This window comes from Gadus macrocephalus, chromosome 22 (assembly GCF_031168955.1).
Source record: "Gadus macrocephalus chromosome 22, ASM3116895v1".
NCBI classification, from domain to species: Eukaryota; Metazoa; Chordata; class Actinopteri; order Gadiformes; family Gadidae; genus Gadus; species Gadus macrocephalus.
Window position 1 is genome coordinate 14,979,883 of NC_082403.1, and position 21,671 is coordinate 15,001,553.

At 50.4% G+C, this 21,671-nt stretch overlaps 1 protein-coding gene across 1 annotated transcript; it reads right to left on the reverse strand.

The window, feature by feature from the left end:
- Positions 1-872: 872 nt before the first annotated feature.
- Positions 873-21,670, reverse strand: glcci1a (glucocorticoid induced 1a). The gene is given in 9 exon segments (XM_060044321.1): positions 873-3,308; positions 3,665-3,791; positions 5,845-6,064; positions 7,201-7,353; positions 7,642-7,818; positions 10,733-10,783; positions 10,786-10,824; positions 13,179-13,330; positions 20,885-21,670. Coding segments are annotated over 9 exon segments (1,572 nt in total). The 5' UTR covers positions 21,255-21,670; the 3' UTR covers positions 873-3,025.
- Position 21,671: the final 1 nt, after the last annotated feature.

Consider the following 21,671-nt stretch of genomic DNA (forward strand, 5'->3'; position numbering starts at 1 on the left):
CCTGGCAGAATATTTGATGAAGTACGGTCGAGTCACTTCTAAGCGGTTGCATGTACGATTTGAGGGTTAAGAATTTGAAATGTAACCCCCTGTTTCTCAGCAATTGTGTTACTGTGTTGATATTCACACACCTGATGAAGATCCCCCAAACAATCAGGGGAGGTAGCCCTGATTGGCCAGGAATGATTCAGGACCCATGCCAAATCTAAACAGGCTCATAGAGAGACGGCGCCGTCACCTGGCCCAGACGTTGTTGTGGTGCTGTCCTCTTACTGGCTCTCAGATCAACACTCAGTTTGAGCGTTGATCTGTTGTTTGTCTCAGCGCTGCATCGTCCCCACTCCATCCACCTCTCTGTGTGTTTGGTAGGATACTATTAAAGTAAGACGTGGGCCATGCTGCAGTTCATGTCCTCCTTGTCACCGTTCTCTGGGACAGAGGAGAGGAGGTCCAAAGGCTAGTGCAGAATCATTTGAGGCCTTCTTATTCCTTCTGTTTCTAATAGAGACTTGACCAGGGAATCCGGCGTACTTGTAGACAGGGTGAAACATATGGGAGGGTTGGAGACCCCTTGATTGACCCTTGTGACCCCCTGAGAGCCTCTCCAGAAAGGTTTCTGGAAAAATCTTTAAACAGCTCTGAATAATCTGCATGTGTTGTCCGTATCGTCAAATTCTTATTTTGCATTTGGGGTTTCTTTACAACTAATTGAAGGATTAATTCAGACAGAAGAATCTCACTCACACACATGATAGTCCGATACCGGCCACTAGAGGCTGCTCACGGGACAAGTTATCATGCAGTTTAACGGGTTCCAGTTTAACTTTCCTAATTCCCCAAGAAAGCCAAAGCAACAGACGCCACACAAGAAGCAGTGGACAAAACAAACCAATGGTTTTATTGCCATTTTGTGCATGAACTTTGACAAGGCAGGTTACACGAGTATGGTTTCACATGTGGGATAAACACTGTGTTCCAGTGGTGCGCTCCAGTCACTGGCGCGTATCTGTATTGATTGACGGCTTGATAGCCGCATTACAGAGCGCTAGTCCCGCCCACACTCGCTGCTCAAAGGAAACGGGAGACGTGATGATGTGTCAAACAGAAAGCATTCGGGAGGAGGAGAACAACAACAACACCTTCTATTATTGCACACATCTAGTTTACCAGCGCCAGGGTATGGTGGACACTGCATAAGCTATATTTCTGGACAAGGTGCTGAAATGTAGTCAGAAGACCACAATGTTGCTTAATCCTGTTTTCTTAAAGCCACATATGTACCAAATAAGGATGCAGGAATTCCACGAGCACACATTATATATCAAAATAAATGTTTTTTTTTTTTTATTATGTTTCTCTTCACTTGTCTTGATAAATAATAGTGTGGATCATTTACATTTGGAAAAGTGACGTTTGTTTTAACGTGAATGCATTGTGTAACCTATAGAGGGCGCCGTCTCGCACAGGATAACTAGAATGAAAGTTGCTGAGAAGTTCTTTTCCTGTGGCGCCATTATGGTTTCTTATAAAAACACACCAATGAATGAAAAGGGAGAGAGACAAGGAGTTGTTTTTTCTGTGCATCAAAAACCCCTAGATGACGTGGTGGCGGGACAAAGCCATGACAATAGAGCCTCCATTTTCTCTCCTCTCCCGGGGAATGGATTCAACAGTCCGTCAGCGCGGCTTCAAAAGCGCATGGAATGCATTCAATGGAATAGCAGAGCACTGCATTACCGCAACAGTTGGACATTCCCTGGAAACGGGGGAAACTTTGGTGCATACTTTAGTCTTGACAGATAGGGGGCGTCATCTCAAGGGGAAGGGGCTACACTCTCCAGGCCAGCCACTCACAGTACGGCCCGGTTCAGACGCTCAGAGCACGGGATGTGGCTCGGGCCCGCCGCTCGGAAGCAGGAAGCACTGAGTTCCTGTTGGTCCGCCTCTCACAGTGTACCTTGGTCAGTCCAGAACCACCCCACCCCCTCCTAGTGCCCGACCCTCCTAGGGTCCAGAACACACAACTGGCCTTAAGCTTGGAATGTTTACCCCCGGGGGGGGGGGGGGGGGGGGGGTGGGGGGGATAAGGTACCTCTCTGATTGAGCTCTGATTGCTGTCCCCAGCAGACTACTGTGTGGACATATGCTCCATGTTACCTGAGTATAGACTCCGAGGGATATACCTGAAGAGATGGGCTACGTCCAGACAGGCCACGTCCGTCTTCCTGTTCCTCTCATAGTGTTTGATGGATAGGGACCCAAACTCTGGCCTTGATTGTATAAACAGAATCCTGAATAGTACGGCTGTCTTTTCCTGCTAGGTACATAACAAAGAAAAACATATTTTTCCTCTTTTTTTTCTTCTTAAAACAAACTTTTTTCTTTCTATTCATAGAGATATAAGAAATTATATATATATTTATATATGCATGTGTAGAGAGCTTATTCATACTGTGAATGCCCCCCATACCCCACCCCTTCCTCTCACCCCCCCCCCCCCCCCCCCCCCCCCAGCGCAGATACACACAAACACACACACACACACACACAAAGACACTCAGATACACTCAGACCCACAAACTCACTCAGACCTACAAACACACACACACACACAAACACACACACTCCGACCGACAAACACACAAACGCTAATTGAGCTTGTGTCACTGCTTCCTCAAACTCCGCTTGTCATGTGTACGCGGTGCCCCCCCCTGCCGCAGGGTGCCCTCCCTCACGGGGGTCGTCATGGCAACACATCATGCAGTGGGGCGGGAAGATTGATTTGGGGGGGGGGGGGGAAATCAACAGCACATCAATAACAATAATTAAGAATTAGCAAAGATGTGAAGCGCTGCCTAGCAGAGCGAGGGGGGGTATCTCTGGTGTGTGTGTGTCTGTGTCTGTGTCTGTGTCTGTGTGTGTGTGTGTGTGCGTCCGTGTGTGCGTCTGTGTGTGTGTGTTGTGGTCGTGGGGGGCTAGCGCATGGGTAACGGGGGGGGCAGAGGCCAGCCTCTGCTCGGGCCCCTTAACTGACCGCCTGGGGGGGGTCTGTCTGGGGGGGCGGGGCCTCGGTGTCGGGCGGCGTCCCGGCGGGGTGCCCCGCGGTCGGCCCCTCTGGCTCCCCCTGGTGGCGGGGGGGGTCCCCGCCCTCGGCGAGGGGCTGGAAAGCGGGCACGAGGCTCAGGGCCCCGGGGTGCAGCGGGCCCTGGAGCCGCACGGGGCAGAAGGCCGAGCCCGTGGAGATGAAGTTCACCTTGTTCTTGTCGGGGCAGGAGAAGAGCGGGGCGGACGGGGCCGGCCTGGAGCTGCTGGGACCGGCAGGGGGGGGGGGGGGGGGGGGGAACACGGTCTCAGAGCCACTCTTTACATCACACTCTGAACACAGGAACCCATGATGCTATCATGCTATTAGATATGATGCTACTAGATTAGCAATCTAATGCATGTTAGCAATCTTATTTCACTCATTGAGTTTAACGGCGGCGGCTAGCCAACCCCTTGGGCTTTTACACGCCTCCGCAAAGACCAAGAATGCGCTCGACCTAGAGCTACATGAGCCGACGCTATGTATTACAAACGAGGCCATAATTCACTCGGGGAGACGTCAGACCAGAGACTCAGGGGCGGCGGTTCAGAGACGGAGCAGGGGGACCAGAACCCATACCTGGTCTCCTCGAAGGCTTTGATCTTCTCACAGCCCTCGGGCGGCTCCCGCTTGAACATGTAGCTGTTGTTGGGTTTGGGCGAGGAGGCGAACTTGGGCAGCGGGGAGCTGCTCCCGCTGTCGGCACCTGGAAGGAGACATGCAGTGTTCGAATTACGGGGGGTACCGGGGGGGTCTGACGGTCCCGATTGAGACTTGATACCCCCCAAATGGCATTAAAATGAAACTTTGGGGGGTACCGAGAATAATATATTTATTCTTCAAATTGCGTGTTTAAAAGTGTCTTCTTATTTCTTAAATGCGTTCGATGTTTACTATGAGTAATATACTGACATTAAAATTCAAACACCCCTCATTTTCCCCTCAACTCCTCTGGTCCATCATCACGTTAGCAACTGGCCGCCCTACCAATGTGTCTTTGGCGTACAGTTTCTGAAGTGGTGCAACCTGTATGTCTATGGGTGCAACTACCTGATAGCTGTATCATATCTATAACGTAAAGCCTAATCTTTCATGCTTAACGTTACCAACCTAGCGGAATTCAACTCATAAACCTAGTCAGAAACTATTTTTGGATAGCTAGCTAACTACACTTGTCTAAGATGCTATTAAAGACAGTGCTCTGTTTCTACCTTGATTGTCATAACGTTATTCAGCTATTAGGCTACTTAACTTGCGCTTACAGTTCTGCATGTTGATTCTTGTGCAAAATAGTATTTATTGTTACACTAGGCTATATTACTTGTAGCATCTCCTTTGTACGTCGCTTTGGACAAAAGCGTCTGCTAAATGACTTAATGTAAAAAAAACACCACAATAGGGATAGCACTACCGTATATTTATAACCTAGTTTCCTATGTACAGAGCCGCTTAAAAAAAACAAAAAAACATGTGACGTCATCACCATCCGTTTCAAAATGCTGACCCCCCCGAAGCTGGAGTGATAATTCGAACACTGGAGACATGGGATCAGAGTGGCGTCACAAGGAGGCCCAGTGCAGGACCACCAGCTGGGTCATCGCCTGGCTCCTGGGGTCCCGACCAGAGGAGCACTCAATATCCCACCACTTGCTGGAGGTTCCTGGTTCAAGCTGTGCATGCACGTGTCGTAGGTTCAGGAGGCTGGACGCCCCGACCGAGCCCTGAAGTCTGCCGCTCAGCATCCATGCTGAGCGGCAGACTTCTAATAGCATTTCTTCTAAACCCAACCCACCCAACACAAGGTTCAAACACAACGAGAAGCGTGTTCTGGTTGTCAACCTGATTGATTGAAATGATTTAAATCCACCAGGAGGTTGTAATGTTTGAGTCTGATGTTAAGGAAGTGTCTCAATGAAAGTGTCCCACGCCTACCTGACGTCATGCAGGCCACACCTACCTACTGTCCTACAGGCCAAGCCTACCGAACGTCCTTCAGGCCACACCCACCTAACACCCTACAGGCCACGCCTACCCAACGCCCTACAGGCCACTCCCACCTAACGTCCTACAGGCCACTCCTACCCAACACCCTACAGGCCACTCCTACCTAGCGTTCTACAGGCCACGCCTACCCAAATCCTACAGGCCCCGCCCACCTACGGTCCGGCCCGTGGCCTACAGGCCTCTCCGGCTGCCGGCAGCAGGGGGCCAGGTGCTGTAGCCCAGGTAAAGCCTGTTACCCCTCCCATACATCTGTGCACGCCTCGTCCAATATGATCTGGCTCCATGGGCTGCATGTATGAGCCCGCTCACATCTCGAGGTACGACTACATATGCAGACGGGATGGAACAGCGGGCCAACGAGTCTGGACTGCACCTCAGACACCGTCCTGTGCGGACCCCCAGACAGACAGACAGACACCACTACAGGCATCCGCTAGCTAGCAGTGGGTACGAGGTAGGGACAGTGGCGGGGGAAGGCCCTAAGAGGAGGACGTGGAGCCAGCTCTGGGTACGACCCTGGGGCAGCGGACCCCTCGGTCGTCCACCTGGAGTCCAACGATTTAACCTTTGACCTCCAGGTGGACGCTGACCTCTCGAAGCTCGTCCAATCAGGTGGGGTTTGACGCTCATAAACCAGCCAGCAACCAACCGGCTCCCTTTCTGTTCTAGACTTGAACTCACGTTTCCACGGTGACGGGAGGTCACGCTGTTACGGTGGTACCCCCCCCCCCCCCCCCCCCCAGGGCGGGGCCTACCTTTGTCGCGGTCGTACAGCATCTCGTCGGTGGAGTAGGGGCTGCCGGCATGGGACCCCGGGGGGCCAGCGGTGGCGGGCGAGGGGCAGGGCGACAGGCTGGAGCAGCTGCTGGAGCGGCCGGGCCCCGAGGAGGGGGTCTGAGTGTCCACGCTGCGGGTGCTGCTGCTGCGCTGCTGGGGGGGGCAGGGGGCCCGCCGGCCGTCAGGGACCTCCAGGGCCTGGGAGGGGGGAGGGGGCAATGTGAGGACCACGCCATGCATGGTGCCCGGATCGATGCGCACAGGGTGATGGAAGTAGATGTATATATCTAAAATCATCATCATTAGCTTCATTCAACCTGAAACATCAACGCAGCACGGTGTTTAAAATGGATAACTGAAGTTATGAAAAAATAAAGTTTGATTACAATCTAATGAGACTTTGCAAAGTCTCCGTCCTTCGGAGGAGACGTAAAACCGAGGTCCTGACTCACTGAGGTCATAAAAGATCCCAGGGCACTTATCACAAAGAGTAGGGGTTTCCCCGGTGTCCTGTTCCAACCAGGCTCATTCAATCTGGCCCCCTAATCATCCTCCTGTATAATTGGCTGACTCATTAATTCCCTCACTCTCCACTCCAAGCTGGTGTGTGGTGAGCGTTCTGGCACAGATTGGCTGCCGTGCATCACCCAAGTGGGTGCTACACACTGGTGGTGGTTAGTGAGGTTCCCCCTTCACTGTAAAGAGTCTTTGAGTGTCTAGAAAAGCGCTATATAAATTCAATCCATTATTATTACATTATTAATGCCCAATCAACATGGTAAACCAAACTCAAATGCTTTGCCACTCGTATCACATGGTGTCCCTGCAGTTAAACAACCCTACAAAACGGTCATTAAAGATCCTGCTCCATGTCGGTTTCCTTTGCACTACTCACACACGTCTGTGTGAATAAGAATTCCTTGAGCATATCAATACATCAGAAGAGTAGCGGGTCTTAATTCTCCCTTAACATGAAAAGTGATTTCCCAATAGTCGCCGTTTCACTACCAGGGTGCACCACAGCAAATATGAAACATTATCCGTTCTTCGTTGGTAGCGCGTTAATATTTGTATGCAGATATAAGCTAACTGAACAAAGCGTGCACATTCTAAAGGTACATTGCTCAACTATTTACTGTTTCTAGTCACTGAGCAGACTCTAATGACAGCCAGCCGCAGGGAGGTTCTATGCATCATTGCGGCTACGCTATCCCGCCCCCCCCCCCCCTGGACGATGGGCTACGATTGGCTGAGCCTTGAGGGGCACGACTTCCTTCTTAAGGAAGGCCTCGTGACGCCAGAGTGCGAGGGCTTTTCCCCCGGGCGGCGCTGACCTTGAGCTCGTCCTTGTCGCCGTGGTCCCTGATGAAGACCTTCTCCAGCTCGTGGTTGATGCCCTCCATGCTGCTGGGGACCCGTGAGATGGACGGCTTGGGCACCGAGATGCTGGCCAGCGGCAGGGCGGCCGGCTTAGACATGGAGCCCTGCTGCTGGGGCCGAGGGCACGGAGAGGGGAGGATCACAGCGGGGGGGGTGAGACACATAGGATTCACTGTCATCATTCTTGAGCCCCTGGGAGTGTCAGGTGTGCGTGGTGTGTGTGTGTGTGTGTGTGTGTGTGTGTCTGTGTGTCTGTGTGTCTGTGCGTGCATTCATGCGTGTGTGCGTCTGTTGTGTGTGTCTGTGTCTGTTGTGTGTCTGTGTCTGTGTCTGTTGTGTGTGTCTGTTGTGTGTGTGTGTGTGTCTGTGTGTGTGTTGTGTGTGTGTGTGTGTACCTGCAGCTGGCTGAGGGCCGTGAGGGGGCTGAGGGTGGTGGCGGGGCCGTAGGCGATGCACGGAGGCGGGGGGGAGAGGCAGTCCTTGTCCCTGCCGCTGTGCGGGGGGAGGTGGGGGAGGGGGTGGTGGCGCCCGCTCTGCTTGCTTCGATGCAGCTGCTGCCTTAGCTTGGCTATCTGCTGGGGGAGAGGGGGGGGGGAGAGAGGGAGAGGCAGAGGGAGAGGGGAGACACGGTGATTACAGCCAAGCCATCTCCCTCACTTTTAGGTGAGGTGGAGACGAGGGTTTACGGTTCAGATCTGAACGGAGGCCTGACTGAACTTTCCTGCAGGACCTTTGTCATGCGGTGAGGCTAATAGAACAACACGTGTTATACGCAGAGGCCGCCACTGGAGGTCCCCATCGGTACGGGAGGGGACTGAACCCGGGAGCTGGGCGATGGGGCAGAGCGGACGCTGTGGAGGGTAGCGCTGAACGTAGCACACATCCATGGGTTGAATTCCAGAACGAGCACAGAGTCCAGTAGACCAACAGCCAGCTAATGGTGTCATGACGACTACAACGGCTCTAATTGATCCATGAGAGAGGGTGGGACATGATGCTCCTGTGTGGGTCAGGTGCTGCAGACCCAGTCAGAGCTCTTGGTAGGAGGGGGGCGCCCGCTGGTTCATTTAGGAACCACAAGCAGTGGTTGGACTCTGAGGACCATCGGTCTGCTCAAATCTGTACACTCCGGCCCGGAACTTGTCTGCACATGCCTGGGACATGTCCACACATGTTCCTACACGCGCGCGCGCGCACACACACACACACACACACGCACGTAACACAGAGGGCCGTCTGAAAGGGGCCGACACGCGATCCCCTCCTCTCTCTGGCCGGGCCGCTGCTTAAGACACCGTGGAGCGGGTAGGTCTGGTTTCCTCTCCTCACACATCACAGGTGAACCAGGGCCTCTGGTCAGGTTTCTTCCCGTGGGGCCCCCGGGGGGGCCACTGGGCCGGGGCAGCGGGGGGCGTGGGAGCTGCCTGGGCTGGGGAGGAGCAGAAAGGACCCCCGTCCCGCCGGCGGCGGGAGCAGCAGCAGCACTCGACCACGGATTGGATTTCTCTGTTTGTTTGTTTGCACTATCGTTGGCCAAATGACGCAGAAATGTAGAACGCTGTCTTTGAATTCACAGCAATTCTCTGGTCAGGGTTAGTTTGTTGTTTCCCACAGGAATGCAATTGTGCCAGTTTAACACGTTAAAATAATTGGTGTTTTTGTTTTTATAAGCGCCTGGCTTTTCTGTTTAGTCCAAAATCATTCTGTATTTGATTTATTGCCCTACAGTGAATATTCCCTGTATTTGAAAATTTGTGGAAAGCACTGACATGTCAAAATGTATCTGTGGTTTATCATCTGTATGAAGACCACAGCCCCAGAAGGTTGCTAAATGACTACATCCCTAGATTCAACACTGACGGAGCTAGTTATGCTGCTTTCATTATCTAGATGTGAATCCATGTTATAGAGGATAAATGCAGAGCAGTCATACGTTCTGCAGAAATGCATGGCAGTGGATAGATATGCTCAGTGTCTAAGAGGGGGAAACGCTAGCCAGCCAAACACTACAGTTAATGGAAAGGAGACAAAGTGTTGTGGTTCATCATTAAAGGTTTCCCAGGGATTTACTAGTCTGGTGAGGCAGGCAAGTCGGCCATCCTTATTTGGTCACAATAACACACACACATCACATTTTGGTGGTCTGTTCCACAGCTGTTTGGTGGAATGCAGATGGACGCAGGGAATGGCAGGAAATAGAATCCACCTCAACACGCTGGTGTCAGTCCCATAGTAGCGTAGTGACGTCACGTGGTTGCTTTGATGCGGATGGATTACCCTCCAGCAGAGTCCCACACATAGAGGAAGACCGCAGCCATTAACTCCCTTCTTACTCCACATCAGGGTTACACACTGAGTGCCCGTCTCCAGTGACAACGGTTGACGTGGTGTAAAGACGCGACGCTGGATCAGGCGTCCTGTTCAGACGCTTGGAGACCCAAATGGAAGAGTTCTACGTTCACGCTGTGCATGAGTGGATCAAATGAAATACGATGCTAATAATGGAGAAGAAGGGGCGTCTCAACCCGTTAGCTGTAGTCCTGTGACATGTGGCCGACTGCAGGGGTCATGTGACCCTGCTTCTGAGGAGTTCTCCTATTTCGGCCGGTCCGTTCCTCAGCTGCCAATCACAATGCAGGGAACACATTGTTCAGGCACTCCCAGGGAGAAGCTTGTTTAAATTGTGAATTGAGAACACAACGATAACAAGGTGAACTGGGGTGGAACACCATATTGCTCAACCATGCGTTCAAACCAACCGGTGTAGATCCACCAGTAACCATCCCTCAGAGCTACAGGGACAAACATCATATGCCCCCCCCCCCCCCCCCCCCCCCCCCCCATAGATTGCGTCCGGCGTAATCTATGGAGAGGATGTTGGTCGTTAGCAGAGGAGATAGGCTTATCTACTACCTCCCCTCTTTCAACAGACAGCTGGGTGGAGCCCTGCCTGTCTGGCCGCACGTCTGTCCGTCTGTCTGACAGCGAGCAGCATCAGGCCAGAAGACACGTCCTCCAACAGGAGCTGCTCCTGGTCCCCGTGGCCAGGCCGCTGAGATGCAGGAGATAGGCTGTTCCACGGCTATGGGACGCACACGGAACTAAGGGATCTGAGAAAGCGGAAACATTTTCCGTTTTGGCTGGAATGTGGAACAACTCCCGCCAGCTGTCACACTATTCCTCATAAAGCAGTCGAAAGAGCTTTTAATGACCTTAGTTTGATTGCAGGTTCAATGACAGCTCGCGTGCCTTGGTTTCCTGCCTGCCTGTCTGTGCGTGTGCCTGTCTGACTGCCTGCCTGACTGCCTGCCTGCTGTGTGCATGCGTGCGTGCATACTTTACGTGATTTCCGCGCGCGTGTACGTGGCGCTGCGTTTGTGCCTACGCTGCGTGCACATGTACGTTGCGACGCACGTGTGCGTTTCGTGCGCGCGCGTGCGTCGGGTGCGTGTGCATCGTTGCGTGACGGCGGGCCCGCCCCCGTACCTCTTTGAGCTGGTCAGTGCTGCCCCAGGAGGCGGATCGCTGGTGTGTGCTTCCTCTTCCTCCTCCACCTCCTCAATCCAACACACGGGGGTCTGAACACAAGAGCACAGGGACACACGGCTATGGAATCAAACCGGATGGAGGAATCATGCGGTAGTTTGACGTTCTGTCGTGGCTGAAGGCATGACCCCCTGTGTGGATAGGGGGGGTCATGCCTGTCACACACCGCTGGTTGTTGTGACAGAGGGTCATGAATGACACTGCATCCCTTTCGCCTCTCCTGTTAGCTAACAGATGAGTGCACATGCACACACTCCCAGTTTGTAGCCTGACAGAGGGAGGAAATTGAATTCCAGCATTGCTCATTCTTAATGGCTCTTGACTCAAAGGGACGTTTGTTTATTCATTTTCTTCCCAGCAAGTCAGTTACTAGCTAGCTCTCTCTCTCTCTCTCTCTCTCTCTCTCTCTCTCTCTCTCTCTCTCTCTCTCTCTCTCTCTCTCTCTCTCTCTCTCCTCTCTCTCTCTCTCTCTCTCTCTCTCTCTCTCTCTCTCTCTCTCTCTCTCTCTCTCTCTCTCTCTCTCTCTCTCTCTCTCTCTGGTGGCTTCGGGGTTATTCCAACACACACTTGTTTTAGCGGCTCCCAGCGGACGAGCACTGGAGGCCTCCGGGGGCCTAAGAGCCACACTAAATCTGGAGGCAAAGCTGTGGAAAGGCTCAGCACTGGAAAATACCCGGGTGGAAAAGAGGCCAAAGCCCCGTCATGTTTCACTCTGTGGGCCAATATGCAAAGCGGGCAGAGAGGGAAAGGTGTGAACAGACGGAGGATTGACCCTCTTCCTGCTGGGCTGACAGGCCTGACCAATAGGGGAGCCCTGACAGGCCTGACCAATAGGGGAGCCCTGACAGGCCTGACCAATAGAGGAGCCCTGACAGGCCTGACCAATAGGGGAGCCCTGACGTCTGAAGGGGCGGGGCCTTTTCACGACCAGGACCATTTAAAATATAGATCTCATTATTAATATTGTAAATGTGCCACTCACACACGTCGGACAGAAACAGCATCTAACATCCAGGACTCCAAATGCTTTTGAAACAACACATCATTATTACTTTTATAGTGTGTGTGTGTGTGTGTGTGTGTGTGTGTGTGTGTGTGTGTGTGTGTGTGTGTGTGTGTGTGTGTGTGTGTGTGTGTGTGTGTGTGGAGATGCAGACAGTTCCATGCGGCAGCACGCTCCTCACTGGACTCCTCTGTGGAGGAGGATCCATGCTCTGGTTCAACGTTGCCTTCCTCTTACTGGGTTGTATAAAGAGGCTTCTCTGTGCAGGAAGCTTTTCACCACCCAGAGAAAAACTAACAACTCGCAAAGTAAACACGATGATTGTCAGCTGTTGATGATCCGTGCTTTCCCAAATCCCAAACGCACTGCAGTTCAAAACATTTTGGAGTCGCAATTTCCAAAAGAAGCGTTCTGCCCCGGGTACCACTTGGCTAACTATCCCCTGGAACACCCCTCCGCCTTGGGGCCGGTTGAAGAGCCCCGGGGCCCGCGGGGGCCGGGCGTGGGGCCCTGGACGCTGGCACCCTGTCCTCTGTGATTGGTGGTTCGCTGTGGGCATTCAGAGCCTGCGTGTCAATCCCTGGCAACAAACTGTGTTTTCAAGAATCCGTAAATCAGGCGTAAATTATGTTATTCTGACAGATTTATCTTGCAAATAAGTCATTGATATTTAAAAGAAAACAGTATGAATATCGCAATTTCTAAACGAAAACGATATATGTCGTGCAGCCCTAGTACCAACACTGAAATAGCTTGACTCAAGACTCCTAGCCCATCCTTCATTTCAAAGGCATGTCAACAAATAAATAAAGAACCTAAGTACCGACAAGAGATTGGCCCCCATAAAGTAGGTGGTCTTTGCTACTTAACATCTCTTGGCCAACATGAAGAGTGTCTGCAGGCTATCACGTTTGGTGCATAGCCAGAGGTTATGATAGCAAAGCAGGAGACAGGGTGTTGTCTTCAAACATATGGGAGGACATTTCAGTTCAGACAAGAAGTAGCAGGCACTTCTGCTTCCAAGTTCCTCATTTGCCCTGGCGGCCCCCCCAGCAGCTGCAGGGGAACACGTGATGGCTGGGGCACGGCCCGTACCTCCAGCCATGGACCTGGGGATCACGTCCACACTGGCTGCAGCAGTACTCACTGGCTGCTCTTTCTCCCCCTGCCAGCCTAACACTGACTGTACAAATTCAGCCATTCAGGGAACCAGTAATCACAGCGAGATGTGGATCTGTGGTGATGTCTTCAGATGATTCAAAGAAAGGGGTGTGTGTGTGTGTGTGTGTGTGTGTGTGTGTGTGTGTGTGTGTGTGTGTGTGTGTGTGTGTGTGTGTGTGTGTGTGTGTGTGTGTGTTCATGGGAGGTGAGGGGGGAGGGTACCTGTGTTGATTTATCTTTCATACAGGACGGGTGGTGCAGGTGGGGGTCCCGGGGCCACTGGCCGGTGAGGTAGGGCCCAGTGATGGTGCCCAGAGAGGAGGTCCGCCTGATGGCTCCCACGCTCCTCACCTGCTGGGCCTTTGGCCTCTCAGCTGCAGGGATGAGGAGTCAGAGACGAGGAGTCAGAGACGAGGAGTCAGAGACGAGGAGTTAGAGACGAGGAGAAAGAGACGAGGAGACAGAGACGAGGACAGAGACGAGGAGTCAGAGACGAGGATAGAGACGAGGAGACAGAGACGAGGACAGAGACGAGGACAGAGACGAGGAGTCAGAGACGAGGAGGCAGAGACGAGGAGGCAGAGACGAGGAGGCAGAGACGAGGAGGCAGAGACGAGGAGTCAGAGACGAGGAGGCAGAGACGAGGAGGCAGAGACGAGGAAGCAGAGACGAGAAGACAGAGAGATAAGGAGACACAGAGATGAGGAGACACAGAGATGAGGAGACAGAGATGAGGAGACACAGAGATGAGGAGACAGAGATGAGGTGACAGAGTTGAGGAGACAGAGATGAGAAGACAGTGATGAGGAGACACAGATGAGGAGACAGAGATGAGGAGACAGAGATGAGGAGACAGAGATGAGGAGAGACACAGAGATGAGGAGACACAGAGATGAGGAGACAGAGATGAGGAGAGACACAGAGATGAGGAGACACAGAGATGAGGAGACACAGAGATGAGGAGACAGAGATGAGGAGACACAGAGATGAGGAGACAGAGATGAGGAGACACAGAGATGAGGAGACACAGAGATGAGGAGACAGAGATGAGGAGACAGAGATGAGGAGACACAGAGATGAGGAGACAGATGAGGAGACACAGAGGTATTCCCACCGTCCTTAGTAGTCAGTGTGATACTCTGGACCGTGTGAGAACGTCTTGCTAACCATGCTGTAGTGTGGTTGGAGCCTGCGGTACATACTGATCTGACTGTGAATGTGTGAAAGTGTGAATGTGCCGAATAGGGTTCAGTATTAGGCAATAGCTGCGGTAGTACAATCATCAAACCCACTGCACTGTGTTGTGGATTAACGCCATTACGTAACAAATATTGATCAAGCAAATAGTTATTGCACAATACATCCCATTTATATTGACATTGGATCACGATATGACTGGCCCCAGTATCAACATGATGACTTTTATTTTTACAAAAGCTGCAATGGTGCAATCAACACTCAATGCAAAGCACTGGAGAAACAAATATATATACAGTGGGGCAAAAAAGTATTTAGTCAGCCACCAATTGTGCAAGTTCTCCCACTTAAAAAGATGAGAGAGGCCTGTAATTTTTTATTTTTTCCTCATAGGTATACCTCAACTATGAGAGATAAAATTTAAAAAAAAATCCAGAAAATCACATTGTCTGATTTTTTTAAGAATTTATTTGCAAATTATGGTGGAAAATAAGTATTTGGTCACCTACAAATCAGCAAGATTTCTGGCTGTCACAGACCTGTAACTTCTTCTTTAAGAGGCTCCTCTGTCCTCCACTCGTTACCTGTATTAATGGCACCTGTTTGAACGCCTTATCAGTATAAAAGACACCTGTCCACAACCACAAACAGTCACACTCCAAACTCCACTATGGCCAAGACCAAAGAGCTGTCAAAGGACACCAGAAACACAATTGTAGACCTGCACCAGGCTGGGAAGTCTGAATCTGCAATAGGTAAGCAGCTTGGTGTGAAGAAATCAACTGTGGGAGCAATTATTAGGAAATGGAAGACATACAAGACCACTGATAATCTCCCTCGATCTGGGGCTCCACGCAAGATCTCACCCCGTGGGGTCAAAATGATCACAAGAACGGTGAACAAAAATCCCAGAACCACACGGGAGGACCTAGTGAATGACCTCCAGAGAGCTGGGACCAAAGTAACAAAGGCTACCATCACTAACACACTACGCCGCCAGGGACTCAAATCCTGCAGTGCCAGACGTGTCCCCCTGCTAAAGCCAGTGCATGTCCGGGCCCGTTTGAAGTTTGCTAGAGAGCATTTGGATGATCCAGAACAGGATTGGGAGAATGTCATATGGTCAGATGAAACCAAAATAGAACTTTTTGGTAAAAACTCAACTCGTCGTGTTTGGAGGAGAAAGAATGCTGAGTTGCATCCAAAGAACACCATACCTACAGTGAAGCATGGGGGTGGAAACATCATGCTTTGGGGCTGTTTTTCTGCCAAGGGACCAGGACGTCTGATCCGTGTGACGGAAAGAATGAATGGGGCCATGTATTGTGAGATTTTGAGTGAAAACCTCCTTCCATCAGCAAGGGCACTGAAGATGAAACGTGGCTGGGTCTTTCAGCATGACAATGACCCCAAACACACCGCCCGGGCAACGAAGGAGTGGCTTCGTAAGAAGCATTTCAAGGTCCTGGAGTGGCCTAGCCAGTCTCCAGATCTCAACCCCATAGAAAATCTTTGGAGGGAGTTGAAAGTCTGTGTTGCCCAGCGAAGGTCCAAAAACATCACTGCTCTAGAGGAGATCTGCATGGAGGAATGGGCCAAAATACCAGCAGCAGTGTGTGAAAACCTTGTAAAGACTTACAGAAAACGTTTGACCTCTGTCATTGCCAACAAAGGGCATGTAACAAAGTATTGAGATGACCTTTTGTTATTGACCAAATACTTATTTTCCACCATAATTTGCAAATAAATTCTTTAAAAATCAGACAATGTGATTTTCTAGATTTTTTTTTTTCATTTTGTCTCTCATAGCTGAGGTATACCTATGATAAAAATTACAGGCCTCTCTCATCTTTTTAAGTGGGAGAACTTGCACAATTGGTGGCTGACTAAATACTTTTTTGCCCCACTGTATATGATTTTCTCTTGTGTAGTTAAGCAGTATAGAGTCAGGTTGTCGATACAAAGTGAAATGTCAAACATAGTGGTATTAAACATTCATTCAGATCATCAAGGGGTCAATAACCTCGGTTTACTCTAGGCCAGAAATAACCAAGAGTAAAAGGTCAACAGTAGGAAATCACACACACACACACACACACAGAGCAATGGAGATACTCCCCATTTTATGAATACAAATACTACCAAATAAATATGGTTAATTATGGTATTGCCATATCATCAATGCTGTTGCTCCCTCAGTGTGGCCCAGTAACCAGTGTTGCCCGGTTTCTTTCGTCCACTTCATGGAGAACTACCTGTTCAGAAATGATGATGGGACCATTCACAGAAAATGGGTACCAGCCCATCTCCGCTGGAGTCCTGAAAAGGATTTATTTTATCCGGAGAGGTCTCCCGCCTCTGGCCCTAGCAGACCCGGCCTGACCGCTGGTGTCCCGAGCTCAACCTCAACCTTAGGGAGCAAACCTGATGAATGGCAGATTCTTTCTTTTTTTTTACCACAAAGACCTTTACACAGAGGCAGTTCTACACCTCGCCATAAGGAGAAGGAAACATTGGCTCAAGGTATTTTGTTTATTCTTACGATGCTGCCGTTATCATGTGTTCATAAATCAAGATGCATGTACCAGTACGATAATAAAAGGCACGCTTATTTGCTTCATGTCGTCGTCCCTTGGCTAGAGACGACAATATTCCCACCCTCCTCATCTTGTTGCAAGTCTCTTGGCAGTTGTAGGTCTGTCCTTAACGGGCCTCCTGTGCTAGCTAATGTGGCACCACTTCCACCCCTGCTGGAACGAGGAAGAGGAGAGAGGAAAGAGAGTGAGGAAAGAGAGGAGAGCGGACTGGAAGGCAAACGAGGACACTCCTCTACAGAACGTTCCAGAATCACCCCTTGGGGTAAAACACTAAACAAAAAGGTGCTGTTTTGTTGTGAACATTAATGCGAGAAGCTAAAGAATATCCATATGGTAGCCTTGGGACTGGTAGCATCTGGGGAGTGAAGAGGCTAAACACATGAGCCGGGGTGAGGCAACGCTGCTCTCTGTGGGGCAGGCTTGTAAGCCAACTTAGCTAACGGCAATTAGGCTGTGGCCATTAGCCATTACCCAGCCCTCATGTTGGGGTAAGTAAGGTAATGTTAGGTGTGATTGACATTGCGTTCTCCGATGCTGGATCAGAACTGCAGTTACCGTATTCAACAGCAGTAGCAGCAAATCTCTCTGTACGGTACAACCCACTGTCTATATAGGATGTGTTATTACAGTATAGTATTTCCATGCAAGATACCTTACGTATCAACTTGTGATTCGTGCATCGTGATTTTGTCTGCCAGGCTGGTGGCCAACACACAGCTCCAAGCGTGCGTGCGTGCGTGTGTGTTTGTTAGTTTCAGAAGGTTCAAGATAGAACTTTTTACCATATCAAGACTTATCTGGTGTGTGTATCCCAGAGAAACATAATTTTGTGCCAAGTTACAGGTATTGCCGTATTACACTGTGGCACTGAAACAATGGGAACTCCTTTGGGTGACATGGTCTACCAGCCAGAATACTGAATACAAGGAGGAGGATTCGGATTTAAGGTCTTCTTTAAAACCTGATGTAACAAAAGTGCACTAATACTGAACCCTTCCTGCGGAGGCTTGGTGGCTCAGCCCACTGACACGCTCACCACATGTGCAATGCCTTGAGCAACCACGGTTCCATTCAATACACATGTCATTCCTTCCCTCTTTCAGTCACTTCCCGGTCCCTCTCTACTCCACTGGCCATAGAAGGCATAAAAATATCTTTCAGAATACAGAACCTTCCTGTTGATTCGCAAGAGCCAATTTGACATGTGGCAAAAAAGGTGAAAAGACCAGAGACTGCACATCAGTCTATTCTAGTGTTAAGTGAGGCCTGTTTGGGGTTTGTCTGCCCAATAAACCAGGAGAGAGAGGTACTGCTATGGCAACAGAACGCACTGACAGCGTACTCTAAATTGTGGCTGAGCATGAGCCTCCCCACAGACACAAGGGAAGCCTCCCTCGTACAAGAGTGAGTTAGTAGGACCGGGCCCAAGGAAGGCTCCACACAACACATGTTGCCTGCAACACAGTATGGGGCCTCGTTTATTAGGCCAGGGATGGAGGACCACCGCGATGAGGAAAGGCCCAATGCGGTTACCCTAGAAACTTAGCTGGTTAAATGAGTGATAGCTGGAATCGTACGAGACTCTGCTTATGACTAACACCAAACACTTAGAACGCATTGATTCTTAGGTGCCATCTAACCACACTGATTATGAATGTTCAAAAAGTGTAATAAACAAAAATAGTATTTTGGATTCTAGAAGAAGGATCTGCTGAGGTGACTTGAACCATTTTGTAATGATGGACATCAAAAGTGTTTGATGAAATTGAATGATGCAGAGCCTTTCGTTCATGGAACAGAAAGTGATCAGGGGGAGGTCAGACTTTAAGACCCCTACCTCGTACCATGTTAACAGTCCTCCAAAAGACGGGGTCCCTTCTCTAGCATGACTTCCTGCCTGGCCGGGCGTACTGATTAAAGAGTCCATCGTCTCGAGGGCCTTATGTTGAACCACCCGTGACCTCCCCCACCCACCCCCACCTCTGGCTCGGTTGAATGGCTGAAATGAAAACAAGCCTATGACTTCCTGTCATTGGCTGTCTGGATTGCATGGTCCTTTGCTCCTGTGTAGGGTAACTAAAACACACACACACACACACACACACACACACACACACACACACACACACACACACACACACACACAGTTCAACTTTGCACTGCCTAAATGAAGTGTGGAATGGAAGCCTACTACAGTCCCAGGGTTATGGGTAGAAAAGATGTTTAGGACACGTTGAGAGCTATAGCATAAGACCTAGCCGCCTGACAGCATCACCCCCATCGTGCAAGGACAGGAGGGGCGTATACAAAAGAACACAGCCCCAGACAACCCACTGTATAATCGCCCCACTGATTCACCGAGGCCCACGGGTTTCAAAAGGATTCTAGGATTTACAGGCCAAGACCACAAAATGGCCATCAGACATGGGCCCATTCAGTGCTCGTATACTTGCAGATAGCAACAGCTGTTGGTGTTCTCAGGCAGTTCTCGGGCAGATTGCTGGTTGAGGAGGGCGGTTCATAGAACAAACGGAGCGAGGCGTGTTGTTTTAATAAACAGACCGGTTGCACCGCTTGTTACTTATCTCCAGGAGATGAAGGTTGAACTTGTATTCTCAACCTTCATACCCGACTCACACTAGTGTTTTTTAAAACCCCTCCCAGTGTGTAATCCACATCGGTCTGCTGCACCAGCGGCCTTATGCTTAAAGAACCGTAGCCATGACGACAGAATTTTACTGCTCCACCACAGACGTGAGGCTCCGGAGAACACACAGCGGCCCACAGACCTCGGAGCGGGCCCCCGTTCCACCAGAGGGCCCCGGCCCGCTGGTGGAACCGGGGCCTGGTCGAGGCGCATTAGGACAGACATGGGGACGGAGGTGACTAGTCATTACCATTTGACAACTCTTCCTCTGCATCACATAACATAGGAAGCATTGATTTCTATTTCCTAGTAATAGCAAGTATGACGTCAATTCATAGGAATCTAATGTTGTAATGCATGGGCTTTATAATTAGCTTAAAACATGCAATACGTGCAGCCTTACTGATTTGTGTTAATCTGTTTACTTTCTTTACTCAGTTAGTGTATCGGTCTGCAGGTCACTGCAAGACATGTTTTTGACATTTCAAAAACCCAGTGGCTCTAATACAACATGCTACATTTATATTGGATGCTTCCCCCCTGAAACCTGAGGAGGCTGCATCGCTGCGTGCTATAAAGCATGCATAGCTGAAAAGTGGTTTGGTTTATTTATTGGGCAATTACAAGATACAGTGTGCTTAAACAAATACATATTTGAGAGACAGTAGATATGTGCGTCTGCCGTTACAATGAAACACAAACCTTTGGTGCCGTCATGTCTGATGTTAACCAGGTTATTTTTTGTTGGTAATTCTTTCACTTTTGCATGAAGCTTTGCTATATTCGTGCAAGTGTGCAACAGCTAGCAGCACGGCTGCTGTGTTTATGTCTGGGGAGGCTTTAGCTAGGCCCCTGTGCTGCCATGGGCAAGGGACATGTCATCACATCATGCTCCCCCTTTAGCTGGTGGATATTGAACATCAGAATACATATTATAGAACTAGCACTACACTCGGAGAAGCCCATGGCCGATGGATGTTTCGGATGAACACCGAGGGGTTCGTGTGAGGACTGCTACGCAGCAGGAGCCGCATCATCACTGCCATCCATTTCCTCAAATGAATGATCGCATCTATAAGGACCTCTTTAACCACGAAGTCTAACATTACATTATAACTAATATACACTTCGAGCTATTCCACGATTTTTTTGTGATTTAGTTTAACGTCAACCTTTTGCCTAACGCAAAACTATAATCGCATCAACCGAATCATAAAAACAGCACTTATGTAATGATCAATACCTTATCGATATATGACAGGATTGATGATCGGTTCTCTGTTGTTGTTGTTGTTGTTGTTGTTGTTGTTGTTGTTGTTGTTGTTGCTGCTGTTGTTGCTGTTTATTCTTTGGTGTCCCTCAAAATCCCCCCGGCACCTCCACCAATGATCTGACCCACTTAGACAGCTAGCCTGCTAGTCACCGAGCTATCCGAGCAGCAGGGATGGGATGGGATGCGAACCGATGACCTCAAGTCACGTCGTTACCTTTGGATACGGGCTCCGGCGAGCTCCTGTCGGGCGGAGAGAGCCTCTGTCGGGCCACCAGCCTGCCCTCCGAGCCGCTTCCTCCTGGGCTCGCAAGCAGCAGTGGGGTCGGGCTGGCGGGACTGGAGCACGTCGCTGATCCGCTGTTGTTACCGACTGCGGAGGAGGAGGAGGAGGAGGAGAAGGAGGAGGGAGAGCGGGTCGGGCTCTGCTGGTTTCCATGCAAAAGCTGGAACGGAACCGTGGCGCGGAGTGGCTGCAGCGGGCGATGCGCTGCGCTGCCGCTGCCGGCCGAGGGGGTCGGAGGGGCCGCGTCCCCGCCGGCCTTACCCCGTGGCGGGCCCGCGGAGGAGGAGGCTGATGCTGACATTGTTATTAACCACAGATTGACTCACTTCTACAGTTGACAGAAGTCGTGGAAAATGTTTGAAGGTTCTCTATGGTGATTCACTACTTCCTTACTCGTTTATTTCTATTTGAGCTCTACAATGATTAAAAATAAGAAAGATCCAACTTGTGGAAGGCTTGTTTAGTTCACCAAAGTCGGCATCGGCGATGTGGTCTGCTACATGTTGGCGGTCTCAACGAGTCCCAGAAAGTTACTTAAGGCTTACTAATTCACTTAGCTAAAAACTAAAGCATCCAACAACTTCCCTGTGCAGTTAAAACCCTGGTTCCAGCTTCGGAGTGAGTGAATCACCGCATTATAAAGTTCTTCCTTTGTTACTCGAAACCTCGCATCCTACCAGAGCCTTGACCCTAGTGTTATGGAAGAGGGCGGGTCGAA